The 25,411-nt window shown below is 37.9% G+C and overlaps 2 protein-coding genes across 2 annotated transcripts in view; one reads left to right on the forward strand and one right to left on the reverse strand.

Moving 5' to 3' along the window:
* Window positions 1–25,411, forward strand: part of TMEM108 (transmembrane protein 108) — a 437,914-nt gene that overhangs the window by 75,027 nt on the left and 337,476 nt on the right.
* On the reverse strand, window positions 736–1,614 carry LOC128660441 (ubiquitin carboxyl-terminal hydrolase isozyme L3-like). The gene is given in 1 exon segment (XM_053714288.1): window positions 736–1,614. A coding segment is annotated over 1 exon segment (720 nt). The 5' UTR covers window positions 1,600–1,614; the 3' UTR covers window positions 736–879.

Raw genomic sequence — 25,411 nt, forward strand, 5'->3', positions numbered from 1 at the left:
AAATTGTATGCTGTATTTATGAAATAGGGGCTTCTTTGGAGCCATGGCCTCCATAAAGTAAATATGTTAGGTAGATGATTTAAATTTTCGTAGCAATCATCTCTAATAACAGGGGTATGAGACCCCACATAGAAAATAGTTGGATCTCTCCTTTCCAAACTGTTTTATAAGGGGCATTAAAGTGCCCCCTCCCTCTTGTAAATCTATGTACAGGTGTGTACATTTGGCAGGTGTTCACCCTTACCCAAAAAGACAACTTATCTGAAAGAGGGGAGTCCCTGTAGCACAAATAGAGAGATTGGGGCCTCGGGGTAAAAAGACATTTTAAATGCTACTGAAGGTTATTTCTGTTTTAACAGTGACCTGGATATTACAGGAGTATGCATCTCTTTCTATGTCAGATGCAAACGATCAACGAAAAACAGCAATAACTTGCTAAAGCACCTAAAGTAATTAACATGCTTTGTACTCATAGAGGTATGTGCTAGACTGTATTTTTGGGGCACATTTATAAAATTAACCCGAGATCTGATCTCTGGTTAATTTTATAAGTGCTAATTGCTACCGTGAGCTTGCGGTAGCAATAACCGCTGAGCCACTTGTAATGACTGATTAGTTATCACACGCCTGCAAGCGGGCAATTTTGCCCATTTGCAGGCTCACATAATTTAGAGTAAAGTTTAAGTCAAAAAGTGATTCCTACAGAAGGATTTTTTTTAACTGTAAAGAATGCACTTTTTTTTTTTTTTCAGAGACTTAGCAAATGTTTTTATTATTGTACAGTACTCCGATAGGCAGGCATGTGAGAATATAAAAACAGTATTAATTCTTTGCTTTAGTTCCAAATGGCAGGATCATTTGGGCTGGATAGATTAGGCTTTATTTTGCTTTGGAGAAAGCAACCACGGTAAACCTCAATTCATCTGGATCACGCTCCATAAACTTTTTACAAACTTCAACAGCATCCTCTAAAAAAGTATCATCACTAGTTTGTCCATGGTTAACCGGAAAAAGCTTACTTCCATCTAGTTCATAAAGATGTCCTTGTAGATGTACAAATGCAATAAAATGCAGATCTACTTTATCGTCTATACTTGGTGCCTCAGACTGTCCTTCCTGTGCACTGTTTTCATGTGTAACGCGGATACTCTCATCTATTTCTAGAAATTTAGCTCTTTCATCTGGACTCATTGAGAGAGACTCTTCAAGGAACTTTTTCAAAGTAGAGTCAGATTCAAAGTTCAGTCTCTCCCTGTTGTTTGCCACTGCATGAATTAGGCCAATTGTTCCACACGCATTTATTATAGTTTGCTTCATGAAGTAAACAGAGGAATTGAAATCTTGTCCATGGGTTTTAATTTTCTCTTCCTCCTCAGCCCTGAATAAATCATACTTTTCTGTCACTGGGAAAAGAAGTAAAACTGCACACACCGGTCTAGGAACCATACTCAGAAGGTCAGGATCCAGGCCATAAACATCCACAAACTGCCAGCTGGAGCCAACACCTAACTGTATTAGAAACTGAATCTGCTATACAAATTGCTCCTGGTTCATAACATCAGGATTAGCCTCCAGGGGTAGCCAGCGCATAGACTTCATGTTGAAGCTGTGCTTGAACGGTGTACGAATCCGTACAATGACTTGCCAGAATGCACTTTTATAGCCCTTCTGTGCCCCCTTAATTTACATAATTTAGGGCTCCACTTGTAATCTAGCCCAAAATGTTTTTTTTGTATTCCTGTATGCACATTTCCAAACCACAAAGTAAATCACATTTTTTATTTTACAGTTGAAAAAGCTTATGACGGTATTGATTGGCCAAAAAACTCCCTAGACTATAATGTAGGATTTTATATTAAAAAATATTGGTAAACTTTTCAAATGAAATAGCGCTTTTCCCTTATGATAGTAAGCTTTCATCTTCTGTAAATATACTAGTTATAAAATAATTTATTGAAGCTCAACTTAAAGAGAAGTCTCCCTTGCTGAAAAAATAAAGCAGAAGTAATCTTTAATTCAGTCTTTTATGTTCTTATTTGTCTCCATACATCAACCATAATACTTAGATTGGACAAAAGAAAGAAAATAACCTGGTTTTGATGTATTAGAGTTCAACTGATAGGGGGGTTCATTAAGAAAGGACCGTTTGAACTATACTTCGAGTAAAGGTAAACTGAACCCCTGCCCCCTCCATCCTTTAATACACACCTTGCCAAATTTGCATAGCTTACTATGTTCTTAGGATTGAATTAGTATATATTATTTGATCAGCCTCTTCTATTGAACAAAGCTTAGATTTACTTGTTATAATTTATGAAAGTGCTTGGAGAACAAAATAACATTTTAAATGTATGTTTGATTTGGAATGTGGGAGTGCATTTCTTCTTAAACCACTAATACTAAATGTAAATATGTTTATATAAATATATGGTTTTCATGAATTTCATGTTAACATTTTTTATCATCAACTTTGTAGAAGATAGCAGTATTTGTGGAAACTTGGGCTCCATGGGATGTAGAGTGAAAAGGATAAGACAAATATAAATATATATATTTTTACATTCCTCCCAGGTATTTTTAATGAATACCAATATAATTAGATATTTTTCTAATTTTAACTCTTGTTCATATACAGTAATAATGACAATTTGGTTATTATTGTTAATTGTAATATTAATTAGAAATAAAGCATTTTTCCAAAACGTGCAAAACCTCAAGGCAAGGGGTCATAGGACCCAATTTGTGAAAATTTTGGTGGACAAGGTCCTCAGACAGGAAGCCTGTCCATCCACATTAAAGACCTCCAATGTATCATCTGCTGACGGAATTTAACATTGAACAATAATTTATTTTAACTCTCTGTCGTCTTCTCTCATACAATTGGCACAACTTGTCAATCATCACAGAGTAATAATTCCTAGATGTCCTCAAGCCATAACTTCTGAGGCTGTGGAGAGTTAAAAAGCAGCACTCTTAAGGCTGTTACTTCTTAACTTCATGCAGTTGCAGGTTTGCATCAGCAGCTTCACAAGTCGAGCACATAGGGGCCAAATTATCAAGCTCTGAACGGAGCTTGATGCTCCTGTTTTTGCACGAGCCTTCAGGCTCGCCGGAAACAGCTGTTTTGCAGCAGCGGTCTAAAGACTGCTGCTTCATAACTTGTCCGCTAACTCTGAGGCTGCGGTCTTCAATCCGCCCAATCCTATACGATCCAATTGATTGACACCCCCTGCTAGCGGCTGATTGGCTGCAAATCTGCAGGGGGCAACATTGCAAAAGCAGCTCACAAGAACTGCTTGTGCAATGATAAATGCTGACAGTGTATGCTGTCAGCATTTATCGATGTGCGGCGGACATGATACACTATATCATATCATGTCCTTCCGCACTTTAGTAAATCGACCCAATATCTCAAGTTGGAGGGTAGTAGGCAATTTTGCAGTACATTAGAGAAAGTCCTCTGGATGATTCATAGGTTAGTCTTCCAATATAGGTGGCATGTACTAAGGGAATTTAAGAGTGCCTAGAATATGTATATTGATGTCATAATAATTAATTAAGCGCACACTTCAGTTGGAAATATGAACAGACTCAATGTGCCTCTTGGTTCACATTTGCCTTTAAAATTTATGTTTTATTCAAGAGTTAAACTTGTCATTGGCCTATAAAATCTTGATAGTTGATTGTTTCTGTGATTTTTGTTGACATCCTCTGACACAATATTCTGTGCATAACAACAACTCACTGATACTGTCTATAAAAGAAGAGGCAGAGTTATCAAGAATAGTTAATACTTGAACTTCCATTTAAATACCTATTTCAAGCACCATCATTTCGTCCTGCTGTATCAGATTAAAGATCTTCAGAGCCTTCTGGGAATCTGCTTTAGATGAGTCACAGCAGTAAGTCGTTTTCAAGTTCTCATTTTACAGTAGTATCACCTTGTAATATATTGTTATCCCTCAATGGTTTATGTAAAATGTGTCATTAATATTTAGAATAGGTTATTAATGCCTTGATGCAAACAGCAGTAATTCCTTTGTGCTGGTTTGTACAGGATCCTTTTTCTTAAAGATAGCCTTGCTCATTTGCTGAACTTCTTCCAGTTTCAGGACTTACTTATAAGACAAGCATCACATTTAGGTGTGAACCGATCAAACTACTCATACCAATGTACAAATGTAGAACACAATTTTCTGCACACTGTCTTTATTCCATAAAAAGCTTAGTATGGCAAACTGCATAAGCAATATTAAAATATATTTTACCGAACAAAAATTAAATTATGAAATAGGAAGATAATATATGATGTATGCTTAGGAGCCAGCCCATTTGCTGGCTCCTAAGAACGTCTGCAAGAATTTGAACAAAGCAAATTTGATAATAAAAGTAAGTTGGAAACTTTTTTAATAAAAAGGGTATGCTCTGTCTGAATCACAAAAGAACATTGTTGGATTTCATACCCCTTTAATGCGGACCTATGAAAAAACCCCACTTGGGGGTCCATCAAGGTTGAATTGTTTTATTTTTAAAAAAATTTTTTTTATATATATTATTTTTATTTGTTTCAAATTCACAGGACAAAGAGAAAAAATAAACAGAGAAACAAGACCATCATGAGTGCGTTACAATACATTAAATTCTAATTAAATTCTAATATCTAAAATGATAACAACGATGTATTATAAAGTGGCTAATACTCTCATTTCTTATAGAGGCAGTCCTTGTGGTACAACTCAATACACACAAGTAAAAGTCCTAGGCATACCTTCTCTCATTCAAGATCACAATGTTCATGTAATATTTATTGCCTATGCTTCTAGTAACAGACTGCGTGATTGAAACCTCATTACTTAAGCCACAATTTCAGTAATATTTAAACCATAACTAGAGTAGTCTAATGAAAGTCATGAATACAGTTTACATGAGAAATGTAAGCACAAACAAAACAAGTAACATTATCAAATAACTTAATAACAAAAACAATAACCCTGTGTGCTCAGGATTTAGAATGTATTTTCCTTTGGTGTCCTCGGGGAGAGTATTCTATGCCATTATACTCAGAAGTGTGTGGAATATACTAATGTTTAATATCAGGAAATCTTGGGGAGTTTATTACCTATTACTTATTACTGTACTTAAACGATTCCCAGAGGAACAGCATATCCTCAAAAAAGTCCAGATTTCCAACCTTAAGGTAATAAAATCTTTCAAGTTTAAGGTCAGAATCCACCAATCTTTTCCACTCACTGATGAGGGGAGTCTTGGAGGTCTTCCAACATCTGGGAATCATTTGCTTTGCTACATTCACCATAATTTGAACTAATTGCCTCCGGATCTTGCAAGGGATTTGGGGTGGTTTTAGTAGTAAAATTACCTCTGGACTTGGTGTCAGTTGAGTGTGCAGAGCTGAATTAATTTCCATGAAAATCTTCCCCCAATAAACATTAATCGGGGCACAGTCCCACCAAATATTTCTCATATGGCCTATTTGGTCCCCACATCTCCAGCAAATGTTAGAGCATCTGTTATATATATATATATATTTAATTTTAGCAGGGGTCAAGTACCACCTCATGTAAATTTTAATGTTTGTTTCTTTTGCACCAGATGAGTGTGCAGATTTTATTAGATTTCTAAACCTGTTATTCCACTCTTTAGATGTTGTGGTCGTATTCATTTCTCTATCCCAGCTCTTCATATAAGTCGGAAGATTTGGAAACCTGTTGTCTAAAACCATTTTATCTAAAGTAGAAATTGACTTTTGGGGATTTCCTACCATGAACACATGCCTGTTCAAACTGTGTAAGAGGGCGTGTGAGGTCAAGTTTACATCTGTGTAAATAAATAAAGTGTCTGACTTGGTGATATCTAAACCACGAGGAGAAAAATGGGATTTCCAAGTCATCTATGGTGGTATCAGTTCTCTGAGGCCCGGGGGGAACTCTTGGTTGAATAATAGTTTTGTGAGTGGGGAGTATTTTGTAGAGATTTTTTTATATGCTTTTAGTGTGTGCAGCCAGTCCCTCCAGGTCTCATTTGTTATTGGAAGTTGAGAAATGGCCGTATGTTTAAGAGCTGAGAGATCCCAGCACCAATTGCCCAGGTTCTTCGCACCTGCCAAAAAGCTTTCTATCTGTACCCACCCCTTGGATATTTCTCCACTGAATTTACACCAATCTGAATTGTTTTATTTTATATAACTATAGATTTAAAAAAATAAAATACAATTAAAAGTCAATTTAAAAATGTGTATATTCACTTAACCTAAATGATAGGTCATTTGTTAACTAAGTAAAAAACAGGGCTTTATTATATTGTCCTGAAGATACATTATACACAAAATTCTGTCATCCATATGAGAAAGCGGTATCTAAACATGGTGATTATTTTTTTGTGCATTAAAAAAAAGGGAAAATATTTTTAAGTTGAAACTAATGTAATAGATATCTGTTGAGTATTTCTTATTGTTGACTGACTAGTGACTACCAATTCTCATTGGCTAATAGGTATAAGCAATTAATTTTAATACTCATTGGCTGGTAGCTACTTCCTGCTAATACACAATGGGTGATAGGAACTTCCTGATAATGCTTAATTGAGTTTTAGTATGAAGTACCTATGAGCAAATTAACTTAAGTGGGAAGTGCACAACCTATACTAGTATATTAGGTTAAACATATTTTAGTTATATAGTTGCTGCTCTTTTATATGGAAGACAGCTTTTTAGTGCAATGTCCTTTTAAATTATGCACAGATACTAATTTAAAGTAGGCACCTGGAACATAATCCGCGTGTGCATTTACAATAAATAAGGTGGTGGTAGACCTTTAACTCTCTGGTTTAGTGGTGGTTTTACACTCTAGTACACAGTAATTGGAGCTAAAAGTTATTTAGAAAATAAACATACTGTACCTTAAACAAATCATTGGCGCCTCAATGCATACAGATAATAAAAGCACTGCTAAACAAATAGGTGAATTGAATGTGTAATACAAATTCTACCTCCCAGAACAATCATAACAGATTCAAAAAGGATACGTCTAGCAATTTGTAGAAGAGGATTAAAATGTAATGTCAGGGTAGAGCAGTGGATCAAATACACTCATTAAAGGGACAGTATAAACCAATTTTCATATAAATGCATGTAGCAGACACTACTATAAAGAAGAATATGCACAGATACTGTAATAAAAATCCAGTATAAAACCTTTTAAAAACATACTTAGAAGCTCCCAGTTTAGCCCTGTTGATGAGGTTACTGGAAACCCACTGAAAGGGGCTGGGTAAACAAAAAGAGCAGACCCCCCTTCCCTGCATATGAAAAGACAGATAACATAAACAGGAGCCAGTAGGAGTCTGTAAACATGTGGATACATCTGACACTGTGGGACTTGTGCTGAAAATCAGCACAATGTTCTTAAAAATAAGCAAAACTATACATTTTTACAAAAACAATCCCAGATGGGCTATAAAAATGGAAAATTTACAAAACATTTATGGAAAGAAAAATCTAGGGTACAATGTCCCTTTAAGGAACAATATTGGCAAATTTCATGAAACTTGTTACAATAGTCATGGCTCAATAAAAGTCCTTATACAGGGAGTGCAGAATTATTAGGCAAGTTGTATTTTTGAGGATTAATTTTATTATTGAACAACAACCATGTTCTCAATTAACCCAAAAAACTCATTAATATCAAAGCTGAATATTTTTGCAAGTAGTTTTTAGTTTGTTTTTAGTTTTAGCTATTTTAGGGGGATATCTGTGTGTGCAGGTGACTATTACTGTGCATAATTATTAGGCAACTTAACAAAAAACAAATATATACCCATTTCAATTATTTATTTTTACCAGTGAAACCAATATAACATCTCAACATTCACAAATATACATTTCTGACATTCAAAAACAAAACAAAAACAAATCAGTGACCAATATAGCCACCTTTCTTTGCAAGGACACTCAAAATCCTGTCATCCATGGATTCTGTCAGTGTTTTGATCTGTTCACCATCAACATTGCGTGCAGCAGCAACCACAGCCTCCCAGACACTGTTCAGAGAGGTGTACTGTTTTCCCTCCTTGTAAATCTCACATTTGATGATGGACCACAGGTTCTCAATGGGGTTCAGATCAGGTGAACAAGGAGGCCATGTCATTAGATTTTCTTCTTTTATACCCTTTCTTGCCAGCCACGCTGTGGAGTACTTGGACGCGTGTGATGGAGCATTGTCCTGCATGAAAATCATGTTTTTCTTGAAGGATGCAGACTTCTTCCTGTACCACTGCTTGAAGAAGGTGTCTTCCAGAAACTGGCAGTAGGACTGGGAGTTGAGCTTGACTCCATCCTCAACCCGAAAAGGCCCCACAAGCTCATCTTTGATGATACCAGCCCAAACCAGTACTCCACCTCCACCTTGCTGGCGTCTGAGTCGGACTGGAGCTCTCTGCCCTTTACCAATCCAGCCACGGGCCCATACATCTGGCCCATCAAGACTCACTCTCATTTCATCAGTCCATAAAACCTTAGAAATCAGTCTTGAGATATTTCTTGGCCCAGTCTTGACGTTTCAGCTTGTGTGTCTTGTTCAGTGGTGGTCGTCTTTCAGCCTTTCTTACCTTGGCCATGTCTCTGAGTATTGCACACCTTGTGCTTTTGGGCACTCCAGTGATGTTGCAGCTCTGAAATATGGCCAAACTGGTGGCAAGTGGCATCTTGGCAGCTGCACGCTTGACTTTTCTCAGTTCATGGGCAGTTATTTTGCGCCTTGGTTTTTCCACACGCTTCTTGCGACCCTGTTGACTATTTTGAATGAAACGCTTGATTGTTCGATGATCACGCTTCAGAAGCTTTGCAATTTTAAGAGTGCTGCATCCCTCTGCAAGATATCTCACTATTTTTGACTTTTCTGAGCCTGTCAAGTCCTTCTTTTGACCCATTTTGCCAAAGGAAAGGAAGTTGCCTAATAATTATGCACACCTGATATAGGGTGTTGATGTCATTAGACCACACCCCTTCTCATTACAGAGATGCACATCACCTAATATGCTTAATTGGTAGTAGGCTTTCGAGCCTATACAGCTTGGAGTAAGACAACATGCATAAAGAGGATGATGTGGTCAAAATACTCATTTGCCTAATAATTCTGCACTCCCTGTATGACAAAGGTAATATTTTCACATTTTGAAGTACTGAAGTACTGGGGCAGATTACAAAAATTCAAGGGGTATGGAACACTAACATTTCACTTGCATTTTTGCGCAGCTATTACAAGTCAGTGGTTAATATTTATTTAGCATTAGTATGGTGTGTGCTGCAATAACCCATATCAGATAGTGCCGATGCATAAAGGATTTTTAGAATGTTGATATCTCTCAGATAATTGAATACTGTTTAAGCCCACACTTAAATAATTCAATTGCAGTAGCATAAAGCCACTGTAACCCCGTACTTGCAGTCAAGTAATGGAGTTTTGGGTTTATTTATTTGCTACACATTTTCCATGTTAGCTTAATTTTACATATTAGATTTAAAACCGATACATATGCAGATATACAAACATACACCTTTAGCCTGTTACATTCCCATCTGCTTTAATCCTATACTTATATCTAACACCACACACCTTTTTTCCTGATTAACTGTCTGTCCCCTATTTATTATGCTTCAATCAAGCTTAAATTTTAGCTTATTTTTATATCTTATAATTGTGAGATAATACGCACTTCCGAGGATTTGAGGAAGGGCAGCCTATTTGGATTTATTGCACATTGAGGATTTATAGAAAACAACACTGCGAATTTTGAGGGGACCATTGAAAAAGTATTTTCTTAAACAAATATTGCAGCTATTTAAAATGTAGTTTTTAAACAGCTTGCAGCTATTTAAAAAACTGGAATATACATTCAAGCAATTATGTATATACTTTTACTATATAGTGATATTTACTGTCCCTTTAATACCAGGTTTTGAAAAGTGTTTAAAACAAGCTGTATATTAAATTGAAAGCCAGTACAAAACTTTACTAATTACTTGTAAAATCTCATAAATATGGGGCTAATTTATCAATGGCCGAATGGCCCCTGATGCCCCTGTTTCTGCACGACCCTTCAGGCTCGCCAGAAACAGCACTTATAATGCAGCGATCTTAAGACCTCTGCTCCTTAACTGGTCCGCTGCCTCTGAGGCTACGGACATCAATCAGCCCGAATCTATACGATCAGGTTGATGGACACTCCCTGTTAGTGGCCGATTCAACAGAACTGCTTGTGCAATGTTAAATGCCGACAGAGTATTCAGCGATGTCTGACGGACATGATACGCTACAATGTATCATGTCCGCCAGACATTGGTAAATCGGCCCCATAGAGTGGATCAGTGCAGCTTTGTGCTTTCCTTTGAAAGTAGAGGGCATGTTATATATACTGTATGTAGCATGCATGAAAAATGCTTTGGTTAAACAGTTTAACCAACAACTTCCAGAACGAGCTATACTGATTAAACTAAGCCGAGCACAAAGTAACACGCTGTGCTTGAACTGTAAGTAATTTCTGATTGTATGTAATAGAAAACTTCAAAGAATATCTTAATGGCTAAGTACAGAAAAACCTGTACGCAGATAATATTAAGGACCATAAACCAGGTATTCTGCAATAGTAAGATATTAAATGCATTACTCACATCTATAGATAGAAGTGAGCAGCTTCTCTAGCTACTGTTCGTTTTAATCTTTATAGTACTTTAGAGACTCAACTTATTGTGTGATGATTTTATGATATCAATGTTTAGAGAATTAGATGATTATCTTGAATGTGCCGCACCACATATCACTAATAAACAGATGATGTTAAAATACAAGATAAAGCTTTCTAAGGGTAATAAAAAAAGACATATACTCTTAAATATTTGAAGAAAGTGGACACAAAAAAAGATCAGATCAGGGGTTTATCATGGCTTTTTGCGTGCATCCGAGGTAGCTCAAGCAAACGTATTGACTTTCAGCTCGTAATACGCGTGGTATTACGAGCTGAAAGTCAATGCGTTTGCTTGAGCGCAATTGAATTTAACACGCAACTTTAGAGCTCTGGCTGTTATGCGAGACAAAAAGTTGCACAAAACACATCAAAAATTAAATTTAACAGTACAGTTACACTCATAACTTTTTAATGCAATTTTTTTACAAATAATTTTTATTAGTGTTGTTACAAGGGCTCAAAGACATGAGTTCTCAGGTGTTAGAATAAGAAGACATGCAAAGGGCTTTAACATAGATATACATTCATACACGTCTAATGTGAATTATGGAATATGCACTTGAGTAAATGCAATCAAGTTTGCATGTGAGAAAGGGTGGTAGTTTTATTTCCACTGTTCGTGCTCCATTGAAGTCTATGGGGCAATACTTTAACGCATTCGCGATATTCAAAGTTCAACTTTTTGCACACAGCGGCTTAGCACTCATGCAAAAACTTTTCACTTTCAACTTGTTATATGCGCACTACCCGACGAGCGCAAAAAGCTTACTTCTAGCAAAGTGAGCTAGCAGGAGCGCTAATTTGTGCTACACTCGTAATCTAGCACAAAGCAATTTTAATTAGAAATCTTTGCTTACCATTGTCAAAAGTCTAAGGGGCCGATTTATCACGGCCGTATACTCGCCAGAAACAGGAGTTAAGAAGCAGCGGTCCTAACTTGTACACCTCCTTTGAAGCGGCAGACAGCAATCCGCCTGATCGAATATGATCGGGTTGATTGACATCCCCTTGGCTGCGAATCTGCAGGGGGCAGCATTGCAAGAGCAGTTAACCAGAACTGCTTGTGCAATGAGAAATGCCGACAGCGTATGCTGTCGTATGTAAACAAAGGGATCCGTACAAGCACAACCAAGAGACTCACAGAAGTCAATCCTAAATATCTGGTGCAACACCTAAGAGACCACCCTCACTAGGCCTCAATGTGCGATGAAGGAAGAAAAAAGGTGGCACACAGTATGAAGGTTATACCTTTATTAGGAAGAACAATGTTTGGGGCACCTGCCCCTTTCTCAAGCTAGTTACAAATACAAGAAACACACATTTTATAGACACAATAGTAAAACAGGTAACCAATCAACAAATATGGGAGTGATTCAAGAAAGTTGACATCATCACAAGTCCTTTCATTAGATACAAAGCTTTAACCCTTGCCTCCCTATAGATAAATTAGAAACCAGATTAAAAACAGATGCAGCAAGTTACCAGCCATAATATATCAACACATATTACCTATATAAATTCAAAAGATGGGTTTAAATTGTAACCCTTATTATAAATCTATGTGTAAAAAAGGTGGCATGTGCAAAATTAAATTAAAGAGAGAAGGTCAAATTCCCAATTTAGTCCCTTTGGAAACATGGTGTTAAGCTGCCAGATCCACTTGGCCTCTCTGTTAAGAAGGTCCCTAGCTCTTTCACCCCTCTTAATTTTTGGGGGGCACTGTCAATAATCATATGCCAAAACTGATTGGCCTGATGGCCCATTTGTGCAAAATGTGCTGGAACAGGGAGATATAATATTTTCTCAATACGGATGGTCGACTTATATTGGCAAATGCGATCTCTTATCTTTTGGGATGTCTCGCCAACATATAACAGCCCACATGGGCATTTCAGCGCATAAACAACATAAGTTGAGTTACAGGTATAAAAACCTTTAATATGATACTGTTTCCTAGTATAAGGATGAGAGATGACACCTCCCTTAATAACATTATTGTATTGGCCACACCCCAAGCATGGAAAAGTTCCCTGTTTTGGAGTACCGAAAAACTGGCGTTGGGCATTATCAGAACTTTTGGTGGGCATGGACCAAATTTCTGCCTATTGTGTTGCCTCTCCAATACGAGGCTCTGGGAATTTTTTGGAACTCCTTAATATCTGGACAGGCTTCCTTTAACAGAAACCAATTTCTCTTGATGATATTAAACACTTTTTTGCTCATGGTATTATAAGAGCTGACAAAGTTCAATCTGGTTAGGTTAAATATCCTGCTTCTGACAGGGGGATTTTTCAGAGAGTTTTCCACTTCCTGAACACTATAACCCCTACTAGCCTGCCTAGCCTAGCCTGCCTGGCTTCAGGGTCTGTCACTATCCTCTCTACTCTTAGCAACTGGGATTTGGAAACAAAACCTGTTGTGGGTGAAAACTACTCCTGTGTAACAGGGTGTTTCTGTCCGTGGATTTAATGAAAAGATCAGTTTTCAACCTGCCATTGTTTTTGGAGACCATAAATTTCAAAAAGGTAACAGCACTTTCAATGCTTAATCTGAATTCCTCTAGTTTCTCAGGGGGGCCCCACAGCATGATGAACAAGTCATTAATGTAGCGGAACCAGCCCTGGCAGTATTGAGTGAACTGTGGGTTGGTGTACACATGCCTCTCTTCAATGGTATCTATTACCAAACAGGCATAGGATGGAGCCACATTGGACCCCATGGCTGTGCCTATTTTGTGCATAAAAAATTGATTCTCAAAGTGAAAGAAATTGTTCGTTAGTACCAATGTAAGCAATTGAATTAACCATTCTAATTGGGCCTCATTGTAAAGATTACTTTTTAGCAGTGCCTCTCTCACACAGTCAACCCCCACAGAGTGGGGAATAACTGTGTAAAGAGAATTCACATCCCAGGTGGCCAACATCACACCATCATCCATGTTTTGTAACTTTATGATTTTTTTTCTATAAACTGCATAGTATCCCTGATATAGGATTTGCCTTGTGTAACAAGTGGTGCCAAAATCTTGTCTAAAAACTGTGCCGTAGGGCTTAAGAGAGAGCCTATACCGGCCACTATCAGCCTACCTGGGGGGTTAAGAAGCCTCTTATGTACCTTAGGTACAACATAAAAAACAGGTATCAGGGGATGTGCTAGTGTCAAAAATGTATACATTTTTTGCATCAGGATTTTATGCTCCAAACCAACTTTAAGAATTCCTTACATAAATTCTTATCAGAATTACCACTTAATCTTTCATATACATCAACATTGTTCAATTGCCACAATATATCTTACCTGTATTGGGCTGTGTCCATCACAACCACAGCTCCGCCCTTATCAGTGGGATTGATCGTGGTGGGTTTGTCCGTCATATATATATATATATATATATATGTATATATATATATATATATATATATGTGTGTGTGTATACATGTTTATTTATGTATCTATATATGTATATACATACATACACACATATTTTGTAAATTTTCTAATTTTAGAGACAATCATTGGGCTTAACACTATACTTTCAAGTTATGACCATCACAATTATATTGCAAAAAAGTACAAGGGCATAGTCTTACTTTGAGATATTATTTGTTTTTAACTCTCCATTTATAAAATTTCTTGTGGGATATATATTTCATTTGATATTAGTAATTAGCTCTAGTACAAGACACAATGTACTTCTTCCAGCAGTTTAATTTTGATAACTGTAGCATGCTTATACAACATGGTTTTTTTTTAGATATGTTTCTTGTTTACTGCACACAATCGGCATAGTTCAGTGGCTCAAGCTTTGGTACCATTATCTAATAATACTGACCAAAATTCTATGAGAGCCAAAATAACATAATAATTATGATAGTTGTTATATATAACAGTTTACAATGCTCATGCAAACTACTTAGTCTCCCAAATAGGCAAAAAACTCAATATAACTGACCTCAATAAGTCCTTACCATTAAAGGGACATTAAACACTAAATACATGCTAGATAGAACGCTGCATTAAAAGAAAAGATTAGTCCATGACTAACATGTAGATGTATTTTTTAAAGTTTCATTAGTTGTTTAAAAAGTGACAAAATAAGTGTAAAGTTTTAGTGTCTATAAAACACTGGGAGCTGCCATGTTGTAACTTGTGTTACCTTCTCTGTTGTGGCCAATTAGGGTCAGTTATAAATAGGTCACTAGAGTGTGCAGCCAATGGTTGTGCCAGATTTAACAGTGTTCTGCACTTCCATTTCTAACAGGAACTGAACAGCTCACAATTTCAGAATGGAATTACAGGCAAAGAGGACAAAATAAATAATGAAAGTATATTGCAGAGCTGTTTTATTATATACAATTTATCATTTTATATTACCATCTCAAAGTGTTTAATGTCCCTTTAAGTCTGTCAGAAAAGCGTTGTCTTTTACCTCTTCAACCTCTTCCATGTTCTCTTTCTCTCCTCCAATGTCACTGTCTGTTTTTTGGGGGGATTTTATTTTTGGGATTCCCTCCTATATTTTAAATATTTTGTGGCACTATACAAATAAATTATAATTATAATAATGGTGATAATGATAATAACAATAATAATATTATATATATATATATATATATATATATATATATATATATATATATATAAAAAAACTAGATATCAGATCTGAAATATGTAATATGCTTTAAAATTAAATACATATTAAATAGTGGTGGTTATTCCATTTAACCTTTCTAACGGCTAGATCACGAGTTTTGTCGGTAAGGCTGTGCGTTGCTAACGCTCCTTTTTTTCTTACCGCTCTCTTTAAACAACATCTCACCTCGATATCAGCGCTGCTTACGGTAGTGGTAAGCTGGCAAAACGTGCTCGTGAACGATTTCCCCATAGGAAACAATGGGGCTGAGCTGGCTGAAAAAAAACCTAACACTAGCAAAAAAGCAGCGTTCAGCTCCTAACGCAGCCCCATTGTTTCCTATGGGAAAATAAAAAATATGTCTACACCTAACACCCTAACATGAACCCCGAGTCTAAACACCCCTAATCTTACACTTATTAACCCCTAATCTGCAGCCCCTGACATCATCGCCACCTGCATTATACTATTAACCCCTAATCTGCCGCTCCGGACACCTCCGCCACCTACATTATACTTATAAACCCCTAATCTGCTTCCCCCAACATCGCCGACACCTACATTATAGTTATTAACCCCTAATCTGCCGTCCCCAACGTCGCCGCAACTAATAACTATATTAAATGTATTAACCCCTAATCTGCTGCCGCCGCCGCCAACGTTGCCACCACTATAATAAAGTTATTAACCCCTAAACCTAAGTCTAACCCTAACCCTAACACCCCCCTAACTTAAATATAATTTAAATTAAACAAAATTAATTTTACATAATTAAATAAATGAATCCTATTTAAAACTAAATACAGATAAAATAAACCCTAAGCTAGCTACAATATAACTAATAGTTACATTGTAGCTATCTTAGGATTTATTTTTATTTTACAGGCAACTTTGTATTTATTTTAACTAGGTACAATAGTTATTAAATAGTTATTAACTATTTAATAACTACCTAGCTAAAATAAATACAAAATTACCTGTAAAATAAATCCTAACCTAAGTTACAATTACACCTAACACTACACTATCATTAAACTAATTACCTAAACTACCTACAATTAATTACAATTAAATTAAAAAAACTAAATTACGGAAAAAACCCCACTAAATTACAGAAAATAAAAAAAGAATTACAAGAATTTTAAAATAATTACACCTAATCTAATCCCCCTAATGAAATAAAAAATCCCCCCAAAATAAAAAAGAAATCCCTACCCTATACTAAATAACAAATAGCCCTTAGAAGGGCCTTTTGCGGGGCATTGCCCCAAAGTAATCAGCTCTTTTACCTGCAAAAAAAAATACAATACCCCCCCCAACATTACAACCCACCACCCACACACCCCTACTCTAAAACCCACCCAATCCCCCCTTAAAAAAACCTAACACTAACCCCCTGAAGATCACCCTACCTTGAGCCGTCTTCACCCAGCCGGGCACAAGTGGACCTCCATACGGCAGAAGTCTTCATCCGATCGGGGCAGAAGAGGTCCTCCAGATGGCAGAAGGCTTCATCCAGACGGCATCTTCTATCTTCATCCTTCCAGAGCGGAGCGGGTCCATCTTCAATCCAGCCGACGCGAAGCATCCTCTTCAAACGAAGTCCTAAAGAAGAATGAAGGTTCCTTTAAATGACATCATCCAAGATGGCGTCCCTTGAATTCCGATTGGCTGATAGAATCCTATCAGCCAATCGGAATTAAGGTAGGAAAAATCCTATTGGCTGATGTAATCAGCCAATCGGATTGAAGTGCAATCTGATTGGCTGATCCAATCAGCCAATAGGATTGACCTTGCATTCTATTAGTTGATTGGAACAGGCAATAGAATGCAAGGTCAATCCTATTGGCTGATTGGATCAGCCAATCGGATTGCACTTCAATCTGATTGGCTCATTACAACAGCCAATAGGATTTTTCCTACCTTAATTCCGATTGGCTGATAGGATTCTATCAGCCAATCGGAATTCAAGGTACGCCATCTTGGATGACGTCATTTAAAGGAACCTTCATTCTTCTTTAGGACTTTGTTTGAAGAGGATGCTCCGCGTCGGCTGGATTGAAGATGGACCCGCTCCGCTCCGGAAGGATGAAGATAGAAGATGCCGCCTGGATGAAGCCTTCTGCCATCTGGAGGACCTCTTCTGCCCCGATCGGATGAAGACTTCTGCCGTATGGAGGACCACTTGTGCCCGGCTGGGTGAAGACGGCTCAAGGTAGGGTGATCTTCAGGGGGTTAGTGTTAGGTTTTTTTAAGGGGGGATTGGGTGGGTTTTAGAGTAGGGGTGTGTGGGTGGTGGGTTGTAATGTTGGGGGGGGTATTGTATTTTTTTTTTACAGGTAAAAGAGCTGATTACTTTGGGGCAATGCCCCGCAAATAGACATTTTAAGGGCTATTTGTAATTTAGTATAGGGTAGGGAATTTTTTTTATTTTGGGGGCTTTTTTATTTTATTAGGGGGATTAGATTAGGTGTAATTAGTTTAAAATTCTTGTAATTCTTTTTTTATTTTCTGTAATTCAGTGTTTTTTTCGTAATTTAGTTATTTAATTTAATTGTAATTAATTGTAGGTAGTTTAGGTAATTAGTTTAATGATAGTGTAGTGTTAGGTGTAATTGTAACTTAGGTTAGGATTTATTTTACAGGTAATTTTGTATTTATTTTAGCTAGGTAGTTATTAAATAGTTAATAACTATTTAATAACTATTGTACCTAGTTAAAATAAATACAAAGTTGCCTGTAAAATAAAAATAAATCCTAAAATAGCTACAATATAACTATTAGTTATATTGTAGCTAGCTTAGGGTTTATTTTATCGATAAGTATTTAGTTTTAAATAGGATTCATTTATTTAATTATGTAAAATTAATTTTGTTTAATTTAAATTATATTTAAGTTCGGGGGTGTTAGGGTTAGGGTTAGACTTAGGTTTAGGGGTTAATAACGTTATTATAGTAGCAGCGATGTTGGCGGCGGCAGATTAGGGGTTAATAAATTTAATATAGTTGTGGCGACGTTGGGTGGGCAGATTAGGGGTTAATAACTATAATGTAGGTGTCGGTGATGTTAGGGGCAGCAGATTAGGGGTTCATAGGTATAATGTAGATGGCGGCGATGTCCGGTCGGCAGATTAGGGGTTAAAAAAAATTATTTCAGTGTTTGTGATGTGGGGGGGCCTCGGTTTAGGGGTTTATAGGTAGTTTATAGGTAGTTTATGGATGTTAGTGTACTTTGTAGCACTTTAGTTAAGAGCTTTATGTTCCGGCGTTAGCCCATAAAACTCTTAACTACTGACTTTTAAATGCGGTAGGAGTCTGGACAGGAGAGGCTCTACCGCTCACTTCTTCCAAGACTCGTAATTCCAGCGTTAGCCAAATCCCATTAAAAAGATAAGATATGCAATTGTAAGGGGATTTTCGGTAGCCTCGAGTCACGGAAGAAAAGTGAGCGGTACACCTGTACCTGCCAGACTCGTAATACCAGCGGGCGGTAAAAAGCAGCGTTAGGACCCCTTAACCCTGCTTTTTTACCCTAACGCCAAACTCGTGATCTAGCCGTAAAATAGTAATTACATGTTTATGTGTATTTGTTAAATTTTGTAATGAAAATGGTTTTGCATTAATATGCATGCTTTTAACAATATATAATTTATGGCTAGCTTTAACATGCCTTGACTTAGTTATTTGCGGATAATAGTCCCATTTGGGTTAGCAGTGTTCTATTTTTGTAAATGAAAATAAATTATGTAGGGCAAACCTGGGGCTGAGGTTCATTGTTACAGGATATTGTAAAACTGACAACTGTCTGATAAAAATGTGTTTTACAGATATATATCCTTATACTTTTTAGTATCGCGTTTGATAAAATTCTAACCAGTGCAGGTGTGGCTTTGTTCTAGCCAAATACCTGTTAATGACTTTGTATTTGGTACTTCACAATCCCTAACTTGTTATAAAGGCAATAGATTTGTTTTTTTTACTTAGGGTCAAAGGCACGTTAACTCATCAGGAGCTATTCAAGAAACAACACGAGACCCAACATGGGTGCAATATTTTAGATTGAAGTGATAGCATAAAAAATATGACAGTAGTACAATAGGATAAATGCATGAAAGACCTCACTTGTCATGGATACAGGAGCCAATCCAAGATCATTCTTCATTGACTCAGACTGGATTACTTACTGCAACATTCTGACAACCAAAAGGTTCTCGTTCATGGCTTAGTGGGTAGAGAGTAGCAAATTAACAATAAAAATGTACCTTTTGTACAACCCCAACCAGATCTTGCAATAATACTCTAGATTCATGAAAGCTGCACCCTTTTCCATAGACAGACTTGATTTCATGGCTTAAAACAACAGATACTGTAACTTTTTTTAATACTCAAGGCTCACATATATTACTATTAATGCTGGAAATGTTGACAGGCAGGGAGCTGAGATATTTTATTTTATTGGAAGATGTGTATAGGAGTGAGGAGTGTATATTAGCAGGAGATTTGAAAGGTCACTTTTTCCCTAATAACAGTCTTAATTGGTTAGCAGCTCACCACAGTTGATTCTTGTTAAATCAGTTTGATCCCTTTAAATGATGCTATGTAGAGGAAATCAGTGTCTCATTGTGCAGGCTTACTCCAGAGAGGGAGGTACTGAGACCTTGCTGTATGTCTGAATGTATAGCTGGCAGAAACAAGAGACTGGTGAGCAAACATTATTATATTCTGATAAATTTGATTTGTTTTGTTAACTTGGACCAGCTTAGCTGCCCAGTACTGGTTAGTAAGGAAATATTGCATGTTTAGTAAGTCTCCTAAAGAGAAGTAGGATTTTGTTTGTTTTATGTGTGATTTAAAGGGGAAGTACACCCCATGTTTAAAACTGCTGATAAAAGTAAAACAGCCTAAAAACTATATGTGTGTTCTGAAGTGACTATTCCTGCAAGGGCTTTGCCACAGTGGTGTCAGAAGTGGGATTGTTAGTGCCTGCTTTACTACCCTGGAAGCCTTAAAAATACAGACCCACATAAATATGTAGGATGTTTTAAAGGCTCTGTTGCAGGCTGCATCCATATAACAATAAACTTATCATCATACTGCAGCATCAGCTCAGCAAGAGTGTAACAGACTTTAAGCTTTGCAAATTGGGACCCTGGTTCAGGCCTAAAAACAGGATCATGCCATGCTTTATGATATTGTGCAGCATATTACTGCTCAGGGAGCACCTGCGCAAGCGGAAGGTGTAAATAGGATTCGGACAAGCGGCTGCTTACAGAAAATTACATCAGAGGATGATGTGGAGGCATATTTGATGGCATTTGAACGCACAGCTACCCGGGCAGCCTGGCCACGAGAGGAATCATTGCTCCTTTTCTCCTCAGTGAAGCCCAAAAGGCTTATTATAACTTGGAAGAAGAGGCTGCTGCATACTATACATGGCTAAAAGCTGAAATTCTCGCCAGAATGGGTGTAACATGTACAGTGAGAGCCCAGTATTTCTATAACTGGCATTTCAACGTGGGAAAGCTCCCAGGTTCCAGATGTTTGACTTATAACATCTGGCACGGAAATGGCTTAGACCAGAGGCCCAAAGTCCTGCAAAGATTGTTGATATGCTAGTACTTGACAGATTCTTGCAAGAACTACCCCGTGGCCTCTTTGAGTGGGTAGGACAAGGAAATCCCACTATATATGATTCTATGTTGGCTCAAGTGGAAAGATACCTTGCTGCCAGGGACCTTAAGAAAGCCTGTCCTATGCAATCTAAATTTGTTTCAGAATCTCTTAGATAGCAAAAGACTTTTAGAACCCAGAGGCCAGGAAACAGAAAGGGCGAGGATGAAGTTGAAGCTGAACCAGCAGATCGCTGTCAGATAAACCACACTTTGCCAAGAGTGGATCATTTGGGGAGGAACCCTATAACCTGCTATGAGTGTGGAGTCAAAGGACATGTCAGGGCATGATGCCCAAACCTACCGGAACCAATCCAATGTGCCCTAGGAGAAGAACCATTGGACTTTTGTGTACTTATTTGCCTGGCAGGCATGGGAGAAAGCATACACACCTTCCGGGTGTCAGTATGCTTTAATAAAAGAGATACAGAGGCTTTGGTGGACTCTGGAAGTGCCTTAACTCTACTGTCAGGAGATTTAGTGGAACAATCACAGTTGCAAAAAAATAAGACAATAGGGGTACTGTGTATTCATGGGTACACTGTTACTTATCCTACTGCTGTTATAAGTGTCTCTGTACTTGGAAAATTAATACAAATTACTGCTGTAGTGGTACTTAGGCTACCCCATACCTTGGCTATAGGAAGAAACTTTCCAAAGTTTAACACCCTAATACAGTCTCAAGTTACTCTTAAACAGGGAGGAGTCTACATGAAGTTTTCCCTTTCATTCACCCTGATTTGTATGTATCCAATCCCAAAAGGAGTAAATCTAGAAGAGAGCGCAGGAAGAGTAAATACCGATTTAATAAAGCCCTTAATGACGTTTTGTTAAATGAGCAGGGAAAATGTAGTAATGAAGGCATGGCCACTCAGTGCACAGAATCTGAAATAGATCAGGGAAGTGAAATTGCTGAAAATGTTCCCTGTGAACAGGACATTGTTAACAGTAGCTTTGGTCGAGAACAAGCTAATAATCCCTTGCTACCCCATGCAAGGAGCAGAGTAGTAGTAGTTAATGGGACACCTGTTGAAGATCAAACAAAAAGTGTATACCCCTATTTTATGGTTAAAAATGACCTTCTGTACCGAGTAATATCAGAGGAAGGTCAAGAGATAGAACAGCTAGTTGTGTCTACCTCTCATCCTAAGAAGGTGTTAGATTTTGCCCATTCACTGTATGTATTCGGTACTTGTAGAGCACGGCTAATCACCCTTAAGGGTCTCAAGGCGCTGCTCATTTTATTGACCTCAGAAGGATGAAAGGCTGAGTGAACCTCACTAGGGATCGAACCTGCAACCCTTGGGTTGCTACAGAGCTCAGCCACAGTGCCTTAGCATGCTGAGCTATCTGTTTGTGCTATTCACTCCTTTTGGGTGGACATCTGGGGGTAGAGAAAACTCAGGAAAGGGTCCTGAGGAGGTTCTTTTGGCCAGGGGTTTATGAAGAAATAAAGAGATATTGTGCTTCCTGCCCAGAGTGCAAACTGTCATCCTCAAAACCCAAGTTAAGGGCTCCACTTATACCCCTCCCATTTATTGATGTACCGTTTGATAGGATTGGGATGGACTTGGTTGGCCCATTAGAAAAATCAGCTCGTGGTCACCAATAAATTCTTGTTATTGTTGATTATGCGACTCGATACCCTGAGGCCATTCTGCTACACAAGGCCAATGCTAAAAATATACCAAAATAATTGGTACAAGTATTTTCATGGGTTGGGATCCCAAAAGAAATTTTAACTGACCAAGGTACTCCTTCTGTTTCCCTTCTCATGATAGAGTTATGCCAATTATTAAAAATACAGGCTTTGAAAACCTTGGTATATCACCAACAGACAGATGGGCTAGTAGAAAGGTTTAACCGCACACTTAAGGGGATGTTAAGGAAAGTTGCTAGTAGAGATGGGAAGGATTCCTTACTTATTGTTTGCAGTCCATGAAATTCCCCAGAGCTCAACTGGTTTTTCTCCTTTTGAACTTTTGTATGGTCGACATCCGCAAGGTATGTTGGACCTACTAAAGGAAACTTGGGAGGAACAGGGAGTACCAGGTACTAATGTGGTGCAGCATATAGAGAAAATGTAGGAGCAAATGGCTCATGTTTTTTCCCTGGTTCATCAGTATATGGGAAAAGCTCAGGATGCTCAAAAATTGTATTATGATCAGAGTGCTACTGCAAGGCAATTTAAACAGGGTGACAGGGTAATGGTTTTGGTTCCTACAGCTGAGTGTAATCTTTTGGCTCATTGGCAAGGACCTTATGAAATTATAGAAAAGGTAAGCCCGGTGAATTATAAAGTTAGTCAGCCTAACCGTCGTAGGAAAGAGCAAATATTCCACATAAATCTTAAGCCATGGAGAAATAGAGAAGCATTGGTAGCCCAGTTAGATGATAACAGAGCTGAGCCTCAAGTCCCAGAGCTAACACCTGAACAAGTAATGGAAGTTAAGGAAATGGTGGAGAGGAAAAAGGATGTTTTCTCCACTATGGCAGGCAGAACACAAGAAATTGCCCATGATATTATTACTGAGCCTGGAGTAACCCTTAATTTAAAACCATACAGGATTCCTGAGGCAAAAAGGAAGGCTGTACGAGTAGAGGATAGGAAATTGATTGAATTAGATGTGATAGAAGAATCACATAGTGATTGGTCTAGCCCAATTGTTTTGGTACCTAAATCGGATGGTTCTATCCTATTTTGTAATGATTTTAGGAAATTGAATGAAGTGTCAAAGTTTGTTGCCTACCCAATGCCATGGGTTGATGAACTGGTAGAGAGACTAGCTAAGCCCAGATTTCTTTCCACATTGGATTTAACAAAAGGGTATTGGCAGATACCCCTCACTAAGCATGCCCGGGAGAAAACTGTCTTTGTAACCCCCGATGGTTTATTTCAAAATAAAAGTTGATGCCCTTTGGTCTCCAAGGAGCTCCAGCAACTTTTCAAAGGCTCATGGATAAATTATTAAGGCCATATGCGCACTATGCCGCTGCATACTTGGAAGATGTCATAATCCATAGCACAGACTGGGACTCTCATTTGCAGAAAGTAGAGGCAGTGGTAGACACCTTCAGGAAAGCTGGGTTAACCGCCAACCCCTCCAAATGTTTTATTAAATTGGCAGAGAATAAGTATTTAGGTTACATAGGGGGAAAGGGGTTAGGGAAACCCCAATTGAACAAGGTAGGAGCTATACAGAATAGGTCCAGGTCTCTTAGGAAAAACCAGGTTAGAGCCTTCTTTGGAATTGTTGGCTACTATCGCAGGTTCATACCCCATTTTTCGACCAGAGCTGCTCCTCTCACAGACCTTATAAAAGCCAGAAGTCCAGACACAATAAGGAAAAGGAGGCCTTTATAGACCTTCGATCAGCATTGTGTAAGCAACCTGTCCTCGTGGCACCTGACTTTGATAAAGAGGTTTTTTTTGCAGACAGATGCCTCTGAGGTCGGTTTGGGTGCTGTACTGTCACAGTACATAGGCAAAGAAGAGCATCCAGTGCTATATCTAAGCAGAAAATTGTTGCCTCGAGAACAGCACTATGAAAAAGAGTGCTTAGCAATTAAGTGGGCTATGGAGACTCTAAAGTATTATTTGCTGGGCAGGCACTTCACCCTTGTCACAGACCATGCTCTGCTAAAATAGATGCACAGCAACAAAGATAGAAACTCACAAGTCACTAGATAGTTTTTTCCTTGCAACCATTTACTTTTGTGGTGAAGCACAGAGCTAGTTTGTTCCATGGTAACACTGATGCACTGTCTCATGTGCATGGGCTTATTGCAGCAGTCACTTCGCACACTGGTGTTACCCTGGGGAGGGGGATGTGTGACAGGGTGAGAGAAGGAGTGTATATTAGCAGGAGATTGGAAAGGTCACTTTTTCCCTTCTAACAAAGTGTTAATTTCTTAGCAGCTCACCACAGCTGATTCTTGTTATATCAGTTTGATCCCTTTAAATGCTGCTCTGTAGAGGAAATCAGTGTCTCATTGTGCAGGCTTACTCCAGAGAGGGAGAAACTGAGACCTTGCTGTATGTCCAAATGTATAGCTGGCAGAAACAAGAGACTGGTGAGCAAACATTGTTCTATTCGGATAAATTTGATTTGTTTTGTTAACTGGGACCAGCTTAGCTACCCAGTACTGGTTAGTAAGGAAATATTGCATGTATAGTTAGTCTCCTAAAGAGGAGTAGGATTTTGTTTGTTTTATGTTTGATTTAAAGGGGAAGTACAACCCATGTTTAAAACTGCTGATAAAAATAAAACAGCCTAAAAACTATCGGCTAGATTACGAGTTTTTGTCGGTAATGGTGTGTGGTGCTAACGCACAGTTTTTCCTTACCGCTC

The sequence above is a fragment of the Bombina bombina genome, chromosome 5 (assembly GCF_027579735.1).
Source record: "Bombina bombina isolate aBomBom1 chromosome 5, aBomBom1.pri, whole genome shotgun sequence".
NCBI classification, from domain to species: Eukaryota; Metazoa; Chordata; class Amphibia; order Anura; family Bombinatoridae; genus Bombina; species Bombina bombina.